General features: G+C 43.1%; 1 protein-coding gene across 1 annotated transcript in view; it reads left to right on the top strand.

Annotated features, from left to right (window-relative positions):
- LOC135514350 (mevalonate kinase-like) overlaps window positions 1–17,818 on the top strand; it is a 32,210-nt gene extending 14,392 nt beyond the window's left edge. The window contains exons 4-10 of the mRNA XM_064937778.1: window positions 260–415; window positions 2,743–2,846; window positions 3,217–3,262; window positions 3,711–3,801; window positions 5,229–5,348; window positions 5,559–5,712; window positions 16,751–17,818. Of these exons, the coding sequence (XP_064793850.1) occupies window positions 260–415; window positions 2,743–2,846; window positions 3,217–3,262; window positions 3,711–3,801; window positions 5,229–5,348; window positions 5,559–5,712; window positions 16,751–16,902 (823 nt within the window). The 3' untranslated portion in view covers window positions 16,903–17,818. The remainder of the gene's footprint in view (window positions 1–259; window positions 416–2,742; window positions 2,847–3,216; window positions 3,263–3,710; window positions 3,802–5,228; window positions 5,349–5,558; window positions 5,713–16,750) is intronic.
- Window positions 17,819–20,435: the final 2,617 nt, after the last annotated feature.

Here is a 20,435-nt window from a genome sequence, read left to right as displayed (position 1 = left end):
CTGTTGCAAAGTGTGAGGTTTTTGTGTGAGAATGGGTGCCTAAAAGCCTCTTACGAACAGTAGTCGGTACAAACAATAGCCCAGTTTTAAAGTGATTTCATGGAAAGTGTTTATTTATTGTATCTTTTCCACTCAAATTATATACTTTTCTCCCTAGCCTATCTTAGTCTTAATAAATCATACTACTTTCCTATTCCTAGATATAAGCACATCTAAGCTGAGAATGAGAATTTGATTCATGGTTCTTGCTCCATCGCAGGGAGTTACCCAGCCTGACTGTGTCTGTGTGGTCAGAGTTGCCAACTGGAGCGGGTCTGGGGTCAAGTGCAGCCTACTCTGTGTGCCTGGCTGCAGCTCTGCTCTCTGCCAGTGGGACCATCCCTTCTCTACTGAGTGACCAGGAAAGCACAGCCAGGTAATGACTGCACAACAAATTGTCTACTAGATCTAATAACATTGCAACATTTAAATTGTCTATTGGAACAATGTAAGCCATATTTGTCTTAGTCTGCATGTACTGTAGTTTTATGTAGAGTACTTGCACCACTCAATGCACAGTCAGACAATGCACGGTTCTCTCACCGTAACGTATGTCCTAATATATACAGTGGGGTAAAAAAAAGTATTTAGTCAGCCACCAATTGTGCAAGTTTTCCCACTTAAAAAGATGAGAGGCCTGTAATTTTCATCATAGGTACACTTCAACTATGACAGACAAAATGAGAGAAAAAAATCCAGAAATTCACATTGTAGGATTTATAATGAATTTATTTGCAAATTATGGTGGAAAATAAGTATTTGGTCACCAGAAACAAGCAAGATTTCTGGCTCTCACAGACCTGTAACTTCTTCAAGAGGCTCCTCTGTCCTTCAGTCGTTACCTGTATTAATGGAACCTGTTTGAACTTGCTATCAGTATAAAAGACACCTGTCCACAACCTCAAACAGTCACACTGCAAACTCCACTATGGCCAAGACCAAAGAGCTGTCAAAGGACACCAGAAACAACATTGTAGACCTGCACCAGGCTGTGAAGACTGAATCTGCAATATGTAAGCAGCTTGGTTTGAAGAAATCAACTGTGGGAGCAATTATTAGGAAATGGAAGACATACAAGACCACTGATAATCTCCCTCGATCTGGGGCTCCACGCAAGATCTCACCCCGTGGGGTCAAAATTATCACAAGAACGGTGAGCAAAAATCCAAGAACCACACAGGGGGACCGAGTGAATGACCTGCAGAGAGCTGGGACCAAAGTAACAAAGCCTACTATCAGTAACACACAACGCCGCCAGGGCCTCATCCTGCAGTGCCAGACGTGTCCCCCTGCTTAAGCCAGTACATGTCCAGGCCCATCTGAAGTTTGCTAGAGAGCATTTGGATGATCCAGAAGAAGATTGGGAGAATGTCATATGGTCAGATGAAACCAAAATATAACTTTTTGGTAAAAACTCAACTCGTCGTGTTTGGAGGACAAAGAATGCTGAGTTGCATCCAAAAAACACCATACCTACTGTGAAGCATTGGGGTGGAAACATCGTGCTTTGGGGCTGTTTTTCTGCAACGGGACCAGGACGACTGATCCGTGTAAAGGAAAGAATGAATGGGGCCATGTATCGTGAGATTTTGAGTGAAAACCTCCTTCCATCAGCAAGGGCATTGAAGATGAAACGTGGCTGGGACTTTCAGCATGACAATGATCCCAAACACACCGCCTGGGCAACGAAGGAGTGGCTTCGTAAGAAGCATTTCAAGGTCCTGGAGTGGCCTAGCCAGTCTCCAGATCTCAACCCCATAGAAAATCTTTGGAGGTAGTTGAAAGTCCGTGTTGCCCAGCAACAGCCCCAAAACATCACTGCTCTAGAGGAGATCTGCATGGAGGAATGGGCCAAAATACCAGCAACAGTGTGTGAAAAACTTGTGAAGACTTACAGAAAATGTTTGACCTCTGTCATTGCCAACAAAGGGTATATAACAAAGTATTGAGAAACTTTTGTTATTGACCAAATACTTATTTTCCACCATAATTTGCAAATAAATTCATTAAAAATCCTACAATGTGATTTTCTGGATTTTTGTTTCTCATTTTGTCTGTCATAGTTGAAGTGTACCTATGATGAAAATTACAGGCCTCTCATCTTTTTAAGTGGGAGAACTTGCACAATTGGTGGCTGACTAAATACTTTTTTGCCCCCCTGTATACCTGCCCACAATGTGAATGATTTACTTCTGTTTGGTGGCAGTTTCTCCAGTATTTGTAATTAATTTGTTGTTTTAGGGTTATGAAAAATGGCACGTTTTTCCAGAAGAATTCTTGCCATTGTGTTGTCAGTGGTACAGTGGGTTCTACATATTGTTTTCCAGTCTTCTTCAGAGATGTTGGTCGTTTTCAAATCCCAATTTTTAAAAATTTTTATAAACTTTTTTTATCCGTTATTTTACCAGGTAAATTGACTGAGAACACATTCTCATTTGCAGCAATGACCTGGGGAATAGTTACAGGATGAATGAGCCAATTGTAAACTGTTTTATCTCACATGTATTGGGTATTGCCGCCACTGAAGGATGCTATTCCAAAAATCAGTTAGGACTTTGTTACTGATGTCCTCACATGTTAGTATGGGTAGGGCTCATCACAAGCACAGACTAAAGGACAGCAGGGAAATGCTGATGGGGCTTGAATGCCCAGTGTACATTGTCATTGTAATCATCTCTACTATATTTCATCATGTTTTGACAGATGGGGTGAGGTGGAGATGGAGCTGATCAACAGGTGGGCGTTTCAGGGGGAGAGAATCATCCATGGGAACCCGTCGGGGGTGGACAACGCCGTGGGGACATGGGGTAAGACCCAGATCCCTCTGCCTTTTGCACGCAACACCACAGACACCACAGTACCACACAGCTTTGCATTGTGATGTATGATACCATGAACTGTGTATGTGGACACTACAACGGAATGATATGATACAATCTGGCAACATTTGTCGTCTGCAGAACTTACAGTGTTGTAGGGATTTATCTCGTTGTAGGATCTCTGTGAGGAGGCAGATGTTATTTGTGAGGATGTTACAGTAAACGGAGGGGAAATGTGCTGCACTATTCCTTAGTGTGTTGCGAGGGCTGTTTTGCGGTCAGAAAATGTATGCTCGTTTGTGTTCTTTATTTTCATCCGATGCCCATTTCTTTCACTTTGTTTTGACTCTTTTTTTAGGTGGCATATTGAGATACCATGCTGGGAAAATAACACCCCTAAACAGGTACTGAACAGTTTTTTGCTTAACAAATCACCTTTCCATGAATATGCTCGCTGGGCCTAATTTACATTGACAGATTTACAGACTGTGATAGCAGACATCATTTTAAAGTAGTCTACTGGGGTTGGGAAGGGATCCCAGAATGTTATCCAGGTCAGTGGGGGGGGGGGGGGGTCAGCCTGTGAATTATACACTTGAGCGAACATTCCAGCAGGGCAGGTGGAATTTAAATCCCCAAGTGAAGTTGAAATTGACTACTTTAGAATGAAGACGGCGTTGCCCATGCTGTCACAAGAGTGGTCAATGGAAAAGATAGGCAATGCTCCCTCTGTGGACTCTACTATTGCCACTCGTATGAGGGAACCCATAACAGTAGCAACACCTGGACAAATACAGGTGCATCATGTGGTATTCTATTGCTAACCTGCCTTTTTTATTTTCCCATTTGCAGGGTCCCAATGTTAAGGATCCTACTCACAAACACCAAGGTCCCTCGCAGCACCAAGGTACTTGTTGCTGGAGTGAAGGACAAAATGAACAAGGTACTAAATGGCTGCCATCTCATCTCCCCTGTGTTCACCTCCCCAGCCCTGTAATTAGTGTAATCGCCTGTGCTTTCATTTGTATGGGAAAGGCACTCTGGGGCCTGGCATTGAGTGCCTTTGGGTTATTCCGTGTCATTTCAATCACTTTCTGACTGCACAACTTTTAGATTTCAACAAAACCTTCCGTACATGTTTGCCCGTGGTAGAAGTTGTCAGAAAGTGACATTTTGGACCTGAATGCCAAAACATTCAGGAGATAGAGGTGCTCAAACCACCCTACCATGGGCAAACATGTACCACCCTACATGTAAATCACCCTACCATCAATGAAAAAGATAAATGTTTGAGTTTGATATAATCTGAACGCTTACAAACAGGGTTGTCAAAAAGTCTTTTTTTTTTTTTTTTTACCTTTAAATTTAATTATCTAAATGTGATTTATTTCAAATGTTCATACAGTATCTGTTGTAGCTTAGATACAATTGTACATAATCAGAGGTGTTTGTGTTGTGCCCACCATTGGTTGAGACAGCATGTTCTTGAATACAGGGTGTATGTCATGTTTTGGCTGATTTAATGAACAAACAAATTCAATACAATTTACATTTCTACTTTCAAAATGGTTGTAAAGATGGTTGGAGCTCCACACATCAGAGAATGTTGACCTAAGTAGGAATATTCATTGTTTTAAAATAAACTGTCAATCTTCCACAGTAAACCTATTGAAATCATGGAAATATAGATAATAGAATAGACATTTCCATTCAAGTTGAAATTCAACTGTGGGTGGACTGGTGTCCATCTTTCTGTTAGTAATTGAAATGGAAATACATCCCGTTCTATGAATTCTGTTTCTATGACTGCAACGACATCCCCCCCCTGTATTCAAGATAATGCCGTGTCTCAATTTATGACAACACACATACATTTTTCATTTTAAACAAGTATCAAGAAATTCAAAAATGATTTGACAACCCTTTTTGTAAGCTCAATCTCCTGAATCTTTGGGCATTCAAAAAGTCCCTTTCTGACCACTTCTGACATGGCCAAACATGTTTGGAAGGTTTTGTTGAAATATAAAGGTGTGCAGTCAGAAAGTAATTGAATGCATATGGAATGGCCAGTTCATAAAACATGGAGATGAAGCACTCAGCTAGCACCCCTGTGTGGCGTTGCCTTGACGACACCCACAGGGGTGAGCACTTCTGTTCTGTTAGATCGACATAGGTGGTGTTACTGGCAGTGTTATGATTGGGGGGCGGGCGGGCAAGCAATGTTTTTCACTCAGCACTGAGTGACTGGCTTTTTGTGCTGGTGCTGTATGGTATCTGACTGTTTAAATGATTATGACCACTAGATGACCACCAATTATTTGTAAAAAGTATTTATTCTATGTTTATTTGCTGCCCCCCCCCCCCTCCCAGTTTCCCTCTATTATAAACCCTGTACTGGAATCTGTGAATGCAGTCTCCTGCACCTGCGAGCAGACCTTATCAGAGATGACCAACGACACCCCCACTCCAGAGCACTACAATATCCTGGAGGTACCGTATGGAAATGCATGCACACGTTGCCTATGGACAGTGTGTCCTGGTGCTGCAGACACACTACCAGTGTGACAGTGTAGAAATGATTCCCTTCCTCTTACACACGGTAAAGACTACAGCTGCATGAAAAGACAAAATAGTATTTTCATGCAAAAAAAAAAAAAAAAGCTCAAATAAAAATGACAGCTGCTATTATGTCTACCGTAGGAACTCATTGACATCAACCAGCACCACCTGAACGTGATGGGTGTAGGACACCCGGCCCTGGACACCCTGTGCCGCGTCACCTTGGCCAGAGGGCTACACAGCAAGCTGACTGGTGCCGGCGGAGGGGGCTGTGGTATCACCCTGCTTAGACCAGGTACTGTAGCTCGCTATTTACTTACCTCCCTATCTGGCCTTACAGTAATCAAGTGGGGGGGGGGCGCGCGCGTCTGTCCCTTTTTGTTCTTACACTTTATCGCCATCTTTGGTCCTCACCTTCATTTTGTGTTAGAGTTACCATTTTCTATTTGTAATGAATCCTTTTAAAAGTGAGAGATCTATGAAAGGACATCTGTAGATTTGGCTCCATTCTATTGATTGGATGTGTGTGGGGGGGGTTCCTTCCTGCTGGAGTTATTGTATGTCCTGGAAATCTCTACCTTAGTCATCCTAAATCTTCTTCCTCGTTTTAGGGAAAAGCTCTGTAGTCTCCCACCGACGGCGTAGAGAAGTAGGGATATGTCAGTACGCCAAGAGAGTGACAAACAGGATCCTATCTTCCACAAAAACAAAACCGGCAGAGAACCTGTCTGAATCCACTGCCTTCTTTGTTTATGCCTGCAGCCTGTAACACGTTGCATTTTAAATCAGCTAAAGATCTCCTAAATATATCCCCAACTGATGTTGATTTGCTTTGTTGTACTAGCAAGCAAGTGTTGCACATTTTTCTGGTTTGAAGCTATTTTCCAAAAAGTTTACTTAAGTGTCTGTTTTCCCTCCCAGTGCTCTCAGATCAGCTTTGGGCTTAAAGGCTTTGATTTGAGGTAGAGCAGGGACGAGCATGCAGTAAAGTAACCTGCCTTGTTAAAATCCACCACTGTCTGGTGACTTGCTAAATATTCATCATTTCTTTGCTGATGAGCATTGTAATGTATTTTCCTCCACATAGAGATGTACTTTAGCTTATGGTTGGCTCTTCAGCTAAGTAAATACTACTATTACTAATAATAGAGTATATGCTATTTTGCAGATGCTTTTCATCCAAAGCAGCAAGTGAGAGCATACTTTTTTTTGTATATTTGACCCCTAATGGGAATTGAACCCACAACCCTGGAGTTGCTACTGCCACTCAATTTCCAACTTATGCCGGTCATACACTACATGGTTTCGCCACGTTTTTGCTGTCCCAGGCTAATTTTCATGATCGGGGTGAAATCCTATGAACTTGGGCTAGTGTCAGTACGTCAGGACTTGTGTAGTTTGAGCGGCTCAAGGACTCAACAATGATGACTGTTCCATTCACCAGACCCCTGTTGGTTGTGCATCTTGTAGTATGAGCATTGCTACGATGCGATTAGACAAGGACTACTTCTAATAGCCAATGAGCACTCAGCATGTGAGACCAAATCAATGATGGCTAACACGGAACCCAAACCATTTGCGCGCGTGCGCCATCGTGCATAAATGTATTTTGTCCCCCCACACCAAACGCGATCACGACACGCATGTTAAAATATCAAAACAAACTCTGAACCAATTACATTAATTTGGGGACAGGTCGAAAAGCATTCAACATTTATGGCAATTTAGCTAGCTAGCTTGAACCTGCTAGCTAATTTGTCCTATTTAGCTAGCTTGCTGTTGCTAGCTAATTTGTCCTGGGATATAAACATTGTTGTTATTTTACCTGAAATGCACAAGGTCCTTGTGGTTGGTTCTACTCCACCAATTAATCCACACACAAAACGGTCAACCGAATTGTTTCTAGTCATCTCTCATCCTTCCAGGCCTTTTCTGCTCTTGACTTTATATTGCGATTGGCAACTTTCATATATTAGGTGCATTACCGCCACCGACCTATTGCTTCTATAAACCAATGAGGAGAAGGGAGAGGCAGGACTTGCAGCTTGATCTGTATCAGAAATAGAACTGACTTCTATTTTAGCCCTTGGCATTGCAGACGCTCGTTGGTGCTCGCGAGCAGTGTGGGTGCAATAATTGAATAAGATAGATTTCGAAAATTATTTTGCGACGCGAGCGGTGTAGTTAGCCTGTAAGAGGAAAGCAAGAACACGCGGTGTTGTCACTAGTTACTACATCCACAAAGTCAAAATTGGCTATATCGTAAAAATTCATGTAAACAAACATTTTGTTTTTTGGTCTTCATTTTAATCCTTGCCCTACAATGGTCGCGCCCCTGCGGAAATGAATTAACATTTAAAAAATCCCCATAAAAATCCATCTGTTTAAGCAAGAGATGTTCATGGGCTCCATCTCAATCCACCACATCCGCCGATATCGCCCTTCTGCATCTGAGGTGAAAGGTGGCAGAGCTCAAGGGGTGTTTGTCAGATTAGTAGTCTTCTCACGGAAGCGTCTCTAGCGTCCGAACAATTTGGGCTACACACTATTATGACCTCTCTGTGGAAAGCTGAGACTCTCACGAACATGGTGTTCTCCCTAGGATGCCCACAAGACTCATCTGAAGGTCCCTGGTGCCAGTTTTTTTTTTTTTAAATGTATGGAAGTATATATGGAGATAGTTTAGTGCCTAAAATAAAGGGCTAAATACATGTAAAAAAAATAATAAATATATATATATATAATATATAATAGTTTCCTGGTATTTCTTATATCTCTCAGATATAGGACCAGGCACTTCAGAACAAAATTATTATTATTATTATTTTTTTTATGGGGACTATCTGTTGTTCCGTGTAGTGAATCTGTTATTCAATGCGTTTGTATGGGCTAAAAGCAGTAAGGCCAAATTCAATGTTTCATCCAATCATTTTTTTCTATACTTTTTTGATACCTTAAGGATCCTTGATATGACAATCTGTAAACAACTCCACATGTTAATTTAGAACCCCCCACTCCCCTGGCTTAGACAGGACTTAGACTCTAGACCAGAGGTGGGCAAACTTTTTGACTCGCGGGCCACAATGGGTTCTAAAATTTGACAGAGGGGCCGGGCCAGGAGCATTTGGAGGGAGTGTTTGGGCCGGATATACTAAAGCATTAAATGTAGTGTGTGCAAACCTCATAGCACAGTAAGAACACTACAACCCAATTTATTAACTGTCTTTCAAATGTGAAAAATAGCCCTTATAAGTTAATAAATTTGTCTCAAGGAATATGCAAGATATGGCATTTACATACTATTTCGGAGATACTGGGAGGAGGAAATGTAAATAGATTAAAATAACATACGCACTGTGATTTATAAAGATTGCGTCTGTTTTTAATAAGTTTCAATCGAAGGTGCAAAGTTAAAGAAATCAACATTTATTGAAAAATGGAATCACTTTCAACATTCAAAACATATTATTACACAACGAAATACTCAAGCTCAATAATATCTACTTGTGTTAAACTCCGCAAAATCATGGATGGATTGTCCTGACCGCACGCTCTACAAACTCGCCACGGACGCCCTCGCCTTCACGCGCAAACAGTACACGTGTATCGTTGCCAAGCACACAGACATAGGCTGTATTAAATATCAGCTGAAAATTTAAATTTAAATTAAGAGCGATGTGCGGCGTGTTAATTAAGCTACTGTACCGCTGCTGTGCGTAAATGCGCATTGCTCTTAATTAAAAGACGCACTTCCAAACTTTCCATATGCATTTTTTCATAACACAGCAGAAAAACTCACCATTTCAGTGGGAACAGTGTTGTTGGTCTCCCTTTTTGCCAGTGCATCAAAGTCTGGAGTTAGTTTTGTTGTGGCAATTCTCAGGACAGATCTGAGGTGTTGGTCAGTTAACTTGGATCTGTGATGGGCTTTGTTGATTTTCATGACGCTAAACGTCTGCTCACACACGTAGGTCGAGCCAAACAACACCAGCATCTTCTGCGCCGTCCTCCGGAGGTTTGGAAACGCGGTCTCATTAAGTGAAGCGTAAAAGTAATTCAGTTTAAGAGACTTGAACTTCTCCTTTGAGACGGAGTCAGACTGAAGATCGATCAGTTCCAATTGCAGCTCCTGCGGTGCTGATTCGGGGTCTTGTGACAGGGGACAGGACACCAGTTGAAGTGACTTGTCAATTTTTTCAAAATCACAGAACCGACGGCAAAATTCTCTGTGCAGATCGTCCAGTGATTTGCAGTATTTCTTCGCATTTCGGGCGGCCTCTTTCTGCACGGCTAGTGTGGGGAAATGTGCGAAAGATTTGTTTGACATTTGCCTGGAGAATAAAACCAGCTTGGATTTGAAGGCTCTCACATTTGTGTACATGTCGTGCGCAAACTGATCTTTCCCCTGTAGCTTCACGTTCAGCTCATTCATGTGTGAAAATATGTCCACAGCAAACGCAAAGTCACAAAGCCAGTTTGTGTCTCTCAGCTCGGGGAATTCTTCGGATTTCCCCATTAAATTAAAAATGAGCGAATCTCGTCTTTGAGCTCCCAGACTCGTTGAAACACTTTCCCCAAACTTAACCAGCGGACGCGAGAGTGGTAAAGTAGGTCCTGGTGATCCGCATTAGTTTCTTCCAGGAACGTAATGAACTGAAGATGATTAAGTCCCCTTGCTCGTATGAAGTTAACAAGTTTTACAACTGGATCCACGACGTGATTAAGCTGCAATACAGACTTACACAGAGACTCCTGATGAATGATGCAGTGAAGTAAAATAACATCCTGGTCAGGGTTTTCTTCTTTCACTTTATCCTGGATTCTTTTCAGCAGCCCGATGTTTTTTCCAGTTAAATTTGGCGATCCATCCGTGGTGACATTGGCAAGTTTACTCCAAGGTAGCTTCATTCTCTCGATGACAGCAGACACCTGTTCATATAAGTCCTCTCCTCGCGTTTTCCCTTTCAGTGATTCCATGCTCAAAAGCTCCTCCGTTATCTCAAAACTGTCGTTAATCCCTCGGATGACAGCAGACACCTGTTCATATAAGTCCTCTCCTCGCGTTTTCCCTTTCAGTGATTCCATGCTCAAAAGCTCCTCCGTTATCTCAAAACTGTCGTTAATCCCTCGGATAAAAATTAGGAGCTGAGCAGTGTCTTTTATGTCGTTACTTTCATCCAGTGCTAGTGAATATAACTTAAAGGACTCCGCCTTTTTGTTTAACTCGCTGACTATATCTTCGTCAATCAGTTCCACGCGGCGAGTCACTGTCCTGCGTGCTAAACTGATTTTTTCAAACTTGGCTTTGCTCTCCGGACACAAGAGACCTGCTGTCTCTACCATGCACGCTTTCAAAAACTCGCCTTCGGAGAAAGGCTTGCTAGCCTTTGCTAATTTGAATGCCAGCAAATAACTTGCCTTGGTACTTGACTCTTGAATTGCAGTTTGTCGGTGAAAAAAGTTCTGTTGACTCTAAATTAGCTGCCAACCTCTGAGCAGTAGCCGCCCGTTCTTGTGTTGACTGCTTGCTAGCATAGTTTGCATGCTTCGTGGCAAAGTGACGGCTGATATTGTACTCTTTGAAAACCGCAACAGCTTCTTGGCATATCAGACATACAGCCGTTGATCGGACTTCAGTGAAGAAGTATTTTGTTGTCCACTCCTTATTAAACACTCGGCATTCGCTGTCCACTTTCCTTCTCTTTGGTCCGCTCATTTTCACAGAAGGGCTTAATGGTGACGTGAAACGAAGTGAAAATTAAAGTGAAATAAAGAGAAATACGCGCCACTCCAACAACGGTCAATGTGTTTTGAGTGCGCCATCTATTGGGGAAACGTGGGCATTGCAGGGAAAGGGGAAAAAAGGAGGTTTTTACTATAATTTGGACAAGTTCGGCGGGCCGGATTAAAAAGCCTAACGGGCCGTATGTGGCCCGCGGGCCGTAGTTTGCCCATGTCTGCTCTAGACTGAGGGTTAAGGTGACGCATAGTGTTAGCAGAGCGGTTAGGTTTAAAATCATATTTTAAGAAGATACATTTTTGAACTAAAAGGGGGTTAGCCAGAATTATAATAGATTGGTGGAGCTGTGGATAAAATGCAGCTGTCTTTTCAACATTAAATGTTTTCACCTCCAATTCCCTCTGTAAAATATAGGTAATATTGTCCACTTCTGCCGAACCATTTGCAGGTATATATTCTACACATCTGTTTTTGATGTTACAGCACGTAATAATGTGCACGCTTATAAAGCAGATCGCTGTTTGCGTGTTTGCATTTCTTCCCTATGACAACGGAGAAACGCAGGGCAGGAGCAACCAGGGGATCATTGTGCAATGTGAGCACCTACGTTCTGGGATTGAGGATGGACGGAATGAAAGATTTGGGACAAGGGAATCGGGAAATGTGAGCGCGTCCAAGTAGTTAAGATTTTACAAGTCATGTAGCGTATGCCCAGCATTAGCCACACATGACCACAGATATCCTGAGGCGGTTCAGGTTAAATTCCCTCAAGGTCAGTTTCTCAAAGCCCTGGTCATGCAAACATTTCCTTTGCTGCATGACGAGAGGCTCTTCGCACTTTCCTTTCGGGAATAGCAATGTCACCAAGATGGCATAGCAGTCAGACGTCTTTTGTCGTGTCCCATATATATTTACAACTTTCTTCGCATACCTTTTTATATATATTTTGTCTTTTCCATAAACTCATCTTCAAAACACTCTCCTGCAACCCGCCTCACCAATTTTATATTTAAAAAATAAAGTATTATTTACCTCAAATCTGTAATCCTCCATAGAAGCTAGCCAGAAGCTAGCCTGAAGCTAGTTAGCTTCTTTACTGGCTAATCGTTAGTATTCAGCTAACCACAGTTTGTGGTCATCAGCTATCCTTTAGCTCGAAAATCTATCGCCAGTTTTGTACGGCGCAGCTCGGACCGGAACATACCGGACCTATTTTTCTCTCCATGTCCCCAGATTTCAACCGCAAGCGCTGGACATTTATACCCGGATCTCGCAGCTAGCTAGCTGCAATCCGTGTGACTATCGGCTTACGTCGATTCCGGAGCAAACATAAATTATTCCAGAGCTAGCCAGCTGAAGAGTTCCATCAGTCACTCCTGGGTTACAATCACCTATCCGGACCCGCTTTACTGCCAACGCGGAGCCCCACCGGGCCTTCACAACTGGACTACTGACGTTATCTGCCCAAGGGAGTTATCCAGCTGGCTCCTCCGTCGCGACGTTACCTGAACGCCCATCTGCGGTCCGCTAATCGTTAGCTGTCTTATCGGCTGCTATCTGAATAGACCTATCGGACAATTTCTTTCTTTTTTCTTGGGCCTCTATAACTATATAAAAATGTTTTTGCGAATTGGATTGATCCCCTCTACCACACGGAACCCCACTAATCCTACCGACGGAAATGCACGAGGTGGCTAAAAACAGACCTCCATCCTATGCTAGCTTGCTACCGATGGCCCGGCTAGCTGTCTGAATCGCCATGACCCCAACCAACCTCACTACTCACTGGACCCTTTTGATCACTTGACTAAGCATGCCTCTCCTTAATGTCAATATGCCTTGTCCATTGCTGTTCTGTTTAGTGTTTACTGGCTAATTTTACTGTAGAGCCTCTAGTCCTGCTCTCTATACCTTATCCAACCTATTAGTTCCACCACTCACACATGCGATGACATCTCCTGGTTTCAATGCTGTTTCTAGAGACAATATCTCTCTCATCATCACTCAATACCTAGGTTTACCTCCACTGTATTCACATCCTACCATACCTTTGTCTGTACATTATACCTTGAAGCTATTTTATCGCCCCCAGAAACCTCCTTTTACGCTCTGTTCTAGACGACCAATTCTCATTGCTTTTAGTCGTACCCTTATCCTACTCCTCCTCTTTGCCTCTGGTGATGTAGAGGTGAATCCAGGCCCTGCAGTGCCTAGCTCCACTCCTATTCCCCAGGCGCTCTCTTTTGATGACTTCTGTAACCGTAATAGCCTTGGTTTCATGCATGTTAATATTAGAAGCCTCCTCCCTAAGTTTGTTTTATTCACTACTTTAGCACACTCTGCCAACCCGGATGTTCTAGCTGTGTCTGAATCCTGGCTTAGGAAGACCACCAAAAATTCTGAAATTTTCATCCCAAACTACAACATTTTCAGACAAGATAGAACTGCCAAAGGGGGCGGTGTTGCAATCTACTGCAAAGATAGCCTGCAGAGTTCTGTCCTACTATCCAGGTCTGTACCTAAACAATTGAACTTCTACTTTTAAAAATCCACAGCTCTAAAAACAAGTCTCTCACCGTTGCCGCCTGCGATAGACCACCCTCTGCCCCCAGCTGTGCTCTGGACACCATATGTGAACTGATTGCCCCCCATCTATCTTTAGAGCTCGTGCTGCTAGGCGACCTAAACTGGAACATGCTTAACACCCCAGCCATCCTACAATCTAAGCTTGATGCCTTCAATCCTACACAAATTATCAATGAACCTACCAGGTACCTCCCCAAAGCCGTAAACACGGGCACCCTCATAGATATCATCCTAACCAACTTGCCCTCTAAATACACCTCTGCTGTCTTCAACCAAAATCTCAGCGATCACTGCCTCATTGCCTGCATCCGTAATGGGTCAGCGGTCAAACGACCTTCACTCATTACTGTCAAACGCTCCCTGAAACACTTCAGCGAGCAGGCCTTTCTAATCGACCTGGCCGGGGTATCCTGGAAGGATATTGATTTCATCCCGTCAGTAGAGGATGCCTGGTTATTTTTTTTAAATGCCTTCCTAACCATCTGAAATAAGCATGCCCCATTCAATAAATGTAGAACCGGGAACAGATATAGCCCTTGGTTCTCCCCAGAACTGACTGCCCTTAACCAACAGAAAACATCCTATGGCGTTCTGCATTAGCATCGAACAGCCCCTGTGATATGCAGCTTTTCAGGGAAGCTAGAAACCAATATACAAAGGCAGTTAGAAAAGCCAAGGCTAGCTTTTTCAAGCAGAAATTTGCTTCCTGCAACACTAACTCAAAAAAGTTCTGAGAAACTGTAAAGTCAATGGAGAATAAGAACACCTCCTACCAGCTGCCCACTGCACTGAAGATAGGAACCACTGTCACCACTGATAAATCCACTATAATTGAGAATTTCAATAAGCATTTTTCTACGGCTGGCCATGCTTTCCACCTGGCTACCCCACCCCGGTCAACAGCACTGCACCCCCCCACAGCAACTTGCCCAAGCCTTCCCCATTTCTCCTTCTCCCAAATCCAGTCAGCTGATGTTCTGAAAGAGCTGCAAAATCTGGACCCCTACAAATCAGCCGGGCTAGACAATCTGGACCCTTTCTTTCTAAAATGATCTGCCGAAATTGTTGCCAGCCCTATTACTAGCCTGTTCAACCTCTCTTTCGTGTCGTCTGAGATTCCCAAAGATTGGAAAGCAGCTGCGGTCATCCCCCTCTTCAAAGGGGGGGACACTCTTGACCCAAACTGCTATAGACCTATATCTATCCTACCCTGCCTTTCCAAGGTCTTCGAAAGCCAAGTCAACAAACAGATTACCGACCATTTCGAATCTCACCCTCTCTGCTATGCAATCTGGTTTCCGAAATGTTCATGGGTGCACCTCAGCCACGCTCAAGGTCCTAAACGACATCTTAACCGCCATCGATAAGAAACATTACTGTGCAGCCATATTCATTGATCTGACCAAGGCTTTCGACTCTGTCAATCACCACATCCTCATCGGCAGACTCGACAGCCTTGGTTTCTCAAATGATTGCCTCGCCTGGTTCACCAACTACTTCTCTGATAGAGTTCAGTGTGTCAAATTGGGGGGTCTGTTGTACGGACCTCTGGCAGTCTCTATGGGGGTGCCACAGGGTTCAATTCTTGGATTGACTCTCTTCTCTGTATACATCAATGATGTCGCTCTCGCTGCTGGTGAGTCTCTGATCCACCTCTACGCAGACAACACCATTCTGTAATATTCTGGCCCTTCTTTGGACACTGTGTTAACAACCCTCCAGGCAAGTTTCAATGCCATACAACTCTCCTTCCGTGGCCTCCAATTGCTCTTAAATACAAGTAAAACTACATGCATGCCCTTCAACTGATCGCTGCCTGCACCTGACCGCCTGTCCAACATCACTACTCTGGAACGCTCTGACTTAGAATACGTGGACAACTACAAATACCTAGGTGTCTGGTTAGACTGTAAACTCTCCTTCCAGACCCACATCAAACAAAGTTAAATCTAGAATTGGCTTCCTATTTCACAACAAAGCATCCTTCACTCATGCTGCCAAACATACCCTTGTAAAACTGACCATCCTACCAATCCTCGACTTTGGCGATGTCATTTACAAAATAGCCTCCAATACCCTACTCAACAAATTGGATGCAGTCTATCACAGTGCCAACGGTTTTGTCACCAAAGCCCCATATACTACCCACCATTGCGACCTGTACACTCTCGTTGGCTGGCCCTCGCTTCATACTCGTCGCCAATCCCACTGGCTCCATGTCATCTACAAGACCCTGCTAGGTAAAGTCCCCCCTTATCTCAGCTCGCTCACAGATTACTGCACCTGTACATAGCCCACCTATAATTTAGCCCAAACAACTACCTCTTTCCCTACTGTATTTATTTTATTTATTTATTTAGCTCCTTTGCACCCCATTATTTTTATTTGTACTTTAAACATTCTTCCACTGCAAATCTACCATTCCAGTGTTTTACTTGCTATATTGTATTTACTTTGCCACCATGGCCTTTTTTTGCCTTTACCTCCCTTATCTCACCTCATTTGCTCACATCGTATATAGACTTGTTTCTACTGTATTATTGACTGTATTTTTGTTTTACTCCATGTGTAACTCTGTGTCGTTGTATGTGTCGAACTGCTTTGCTTTATCTTGGACAGGTCGCAATTGTAAATGAGAACTTGTTCTCAACTTGCCTACCTGGTTAAATAAAGGTGAAACATTTTTTAAATCCAGTTATTTGTTTTGTCCCATTTATTGTGGCACCGCCCTTCTGCTGTTTGCTGGCGAGGGCTTTGTGAGCAGCTCTCACAGCGGCCATCGGACTCCCACAGCACAGAGCTCTAGGGTGCATCCAGGGCAAAGGGTGCCAATTGTGTTGTAGCCGAAGTCATTCTCAGAGATGAATTAGGTAAAAACCTACGCAGATGTAAACTAATCCTCTTGCACAGGAGGCACGCACGGAGGGGCAAACACTGTCGAGTCGTGTGTTTTGAATGTAGCTCACTGTTTGTGACTTTGTTTTTCTTTTGTGATTTCCTCTGGTAGAAACGGAGTGCTCGGTGATCCAGAACACTATCCAGGACTTGAGAGACTGTGGCTATGACTGTTGGGAGACCAGTGTAGGTGCAGAAGGCGTGCAGCAGCACTCTCCCCTCGCCGTCAAAGAGGAGGCCCTGGAGGTTTTAGCACGCTACTGAGACCTACTGGCCATGGGTCTGCCCTTCCTATGGGTGAACAGGTGACGCTTTGCTCCATTACTTTGGCCTACCAAGTCTTCTATTGTTAAGGCCTGACAACTTCCAAAAGAAGAGTTGGCTACAGCACAATACAGCATGGGACATGCATAAATGCTAATAGCGCTTCTCTAACGACCAACCGTCAAGACAGCCTCTTTGTTTCAGGGGAGGACAGTTGCTAATCACCCACTCATCATATATTTTTCTGCCATTTCATGAGGTCATGGAACTAAGATTGTAGGGGCACTATGCAGGTGATCACACCTCCCTTTTAAAATAAGTGGTGTTCTAGTTTTCATTATTTGGTATGCACTGTAGCCCTCCCTATCCCCTGGCTTGAAATGATTGTTAACGAATGTGTATTTAAACTGTTTTTGGTTTAGCAGGAGCTTATCACGAAACTTCAAAAGAAGATGTTGCAAAAAAGCAAGATAAACCCAGTGCGTAGCAGTGTGTCTAGGTGCTAGTATTTAAAAACAAGTTAAAAAATGTATTGAAAGATGACAGGCGACCGACCTTGACTCCAGTGTATATTTGCTTTTCTTTTTAATATTAGCATTGCATCAAACTCAAAGTTGGTCACCTGATTTCTTTTTCTTTTTTTCAGTTTGCAGTTTACACTTGTTTTTGAATATCAATACCTTGGTTGACTTGTTCTTCGTTTCAAATGAGGGTGCTGTGAGCCATTTGTCGTATAGATGGCAGCAAAATGTAAGAATGAACTAACCTCTTAACTGACATGAGCAAATCGTAGCGAAGAGATTGTCATTCAGTTTTTGCTTCAGGTGTTAATACAATGCCAAAGCAGATGCATTCCTAGGTATACAAACCTTTTTAAAACTGAAAATAAAAATGTGCATAATTCTCTGTCACATAAGGGTAATTGTTTTCTCAATGTCCAAAGCAAAAATGTAATTCCTCCATATTTTTGGTGGCGAGAGACCATATTTTGAAGACAGCCCTTCAAGCTCTTCTTTCCAAGAGATGAGTATGAACTTGAAAATGACAGCATTTCTCTGATTTCTTTGGTCATCAAATATGTCTGACATCACGCCACAGACCAAGAATTGCAAGGCCTTTAAAAATAACTATTGGTAGGTAGGCTACATCTCTGCCTCCGCCTTTCACATTGGTGTTCATGGTTGTAATATACACTCAGTGGCCAGTTTACTAGGTACTCCACTCGGTTCACGAAAAAGGTTCTCTACTACAGACAGTGAGTCACGTGTGGCCGTGGCTTGCTATATAAAGTAGGCAGACAGGCATCGAGACATTCAGTTACTGTTCGATTGAACGTTAGAATGGGCAAAACGAGTGACCTAAGCGACTCTGAGCATGATATGATAATCGGTGCCAGGCGCGCCAGTTCCAGTATCTAAGAAATGGCCGGCCTCCTGGGCTTTTCATGCACGGCAGTGTCTAGGGTTTACCGAGAATGATGTGACAAACAAAAAACATCCAGTCAGTGGCAGTTTGGTGGGGGAAAACAGCTTGTTGATGAGAGGTCGAAGGCGAATGGCAAGAATTGTGCAAGCTAACAGGTGGGCCACAAACAAGCAAATAACGGCGCAGAATGGCATCTCGGAACGCACAACTCGTCGGTCTTTGTCACGGATGGGCTATTGCAGCAGACGACCACACCGGGATCCACTCATATCAGCTAAAAACAAGAAGTAAAGGCTCTAGTGGGCACACGATCACCAACACTGCCTGGTTCGATGAAACCTGTTTCCTGTTGCGTAACGCTGATGGTAGAGTCAGGGTTTGGCATGAGTCCCATTGACTGGTGTCAATGGTACAGGCTGGTGGCGGTTGAGCAACGTTTCCATGCCCCAAAGAATTCTGGCTTTTCTTGAGGCAAAGTGGTGTCCGACCTGGTACTAAATGGGTGTACCTAATAAACTGACCACTGAGTGTATATGAACCATGATGCTGGGATTTTGTTGTCATTGTTCTACAGAAAATACTCATGTCAAAAAAAAATCTACAAATGAATGAAAACAAAATAACTCAAATCTAGTCATTACATAAGTATTCACCCCTTTCGTTTGGACAAACAAATTCGTTCAGGGCTCAAATTTGACTTAACAAATCACAAAGTTACATGGTCCCTCCAGTCAAGTATAGAATGTTAAGTCCAGATTCAACTACAAAGACCAGGGAGCCTCATAAAGAAGGGCAGTGATTGATAGATAGTTGTCCTTCTGAACTGAGCTGCATGACAGTAAGGAAACTGCTCAGGGATGTCACCATTGTGGTTTTAGAACCGCTAATGGCTGTGATGGGAGATCGAACTAAGCACAGGAACGATTATAGAGGAATACCTGCTTTACACCACATGTGGGAGAGGAGTTCAACTTTCAGCAGGAAAATAACATACAACACAAGGCCAAATCTTTAAAGGAGTTGCTTACCATGAAGACAGTGAATGTTCCTGGCCAAGATAGGTTTGACTTCAATCTGCTTGAAAATCTCTGGCAAGCCTTGAAAATTGCTGTCTAGTCATGATCTCTTGACAGAGCCTGAAGAATGTTGAAAAGAATAATGGGCAAATATTGCGCAATCCAGGTGTGTAAAGTCCTTAGAGGCTAACCCAAGAAGACTAACAGCTTTAATCGCTGCCAAAGTTGTATTGTCTTGGTGGTGATTTTTCATTAATCTTTTTTTTTTTTTTTTATGTAAAATTTTTCTTCCACGTTGGCATTAGTGTTTTGTGTAGACATTGACAGAAAAGAGCAATTAAATTGATTTTAATCCCACTTTATAACACCAATAAAATGTGAACAATCCATATGATACCCTATTACAGTGGGTATCTTGGATTGCTAAATGTGTAACAGTACATATGCATCCCATGTTTCTCGTGATGTCTTTTCAAAGTTAGGAAAGTAATTGATCTTAGTTTGTTTTTGATCATTTTTAATGTTTAGTGAGAAAAGTGGTGTAGGACACGAGGAAGTGGAGGCTGGATCGGTAAGGCTCTTCAGGGAGCCTCTGAAATAGCTTCCCTCTAATGTGGATAAACAGTTCTGTGGCGTGCAGAGACTCACGCTTCCATTTGTTCTGACAAATTTGTTCCAATCGTTTTACGTAACTGCTCACCCCCTAAGCATAACAGAATTGTCTGCCTATGCTGCGTATACAGTAAGATATGGATTAGCCGAGTATAGAAAACCTCTCATTTTGGAAAAGGTCAGTTGGGGATATCTGAGTCTTGAATTTCCATTTTTATTTAATTTTAAATGTCATGAAGATTGAGTAGTGTGGACCTGGCTGGCCATTGTATATGAATGAACACCATTTGTCACATTCCCCCACCACCCCTTTCCGCCTGTCGCCCCTTCCATCCCCCTGAATTGTGTCATCTGTATGTCAGGGCAGCCCCCGTCACTGCTCGGCACAGTCGCCCCTAACCCCTGCTGCAATTTAATTACCACTGCGCTTTTCAATTGAAATGGCATTGACAAGGGGGGGGAGAAGAGGGAGAAAGCTTG

Source organism: Oncorhynchus masou, chromosome 25 (genome assembly GCF_036934945.1).
Source record: "Oncorhynchus masou masou isolate Uvic2021 chromosome 25, UVic_Omas_1.1, whole genome shotgun sequence".
NCBI lineage: Eukaryota > Metazoa > Chordata > Actinopteri > Salmoniformes > Salmonidae > Oncorhynchus > Oncorhynchus masou.
The sequence above is the reverse complement of the archived record's forward strand: the minus strand, read 5'-3'. Positions and strand labels throughout refer to the sequence as shown.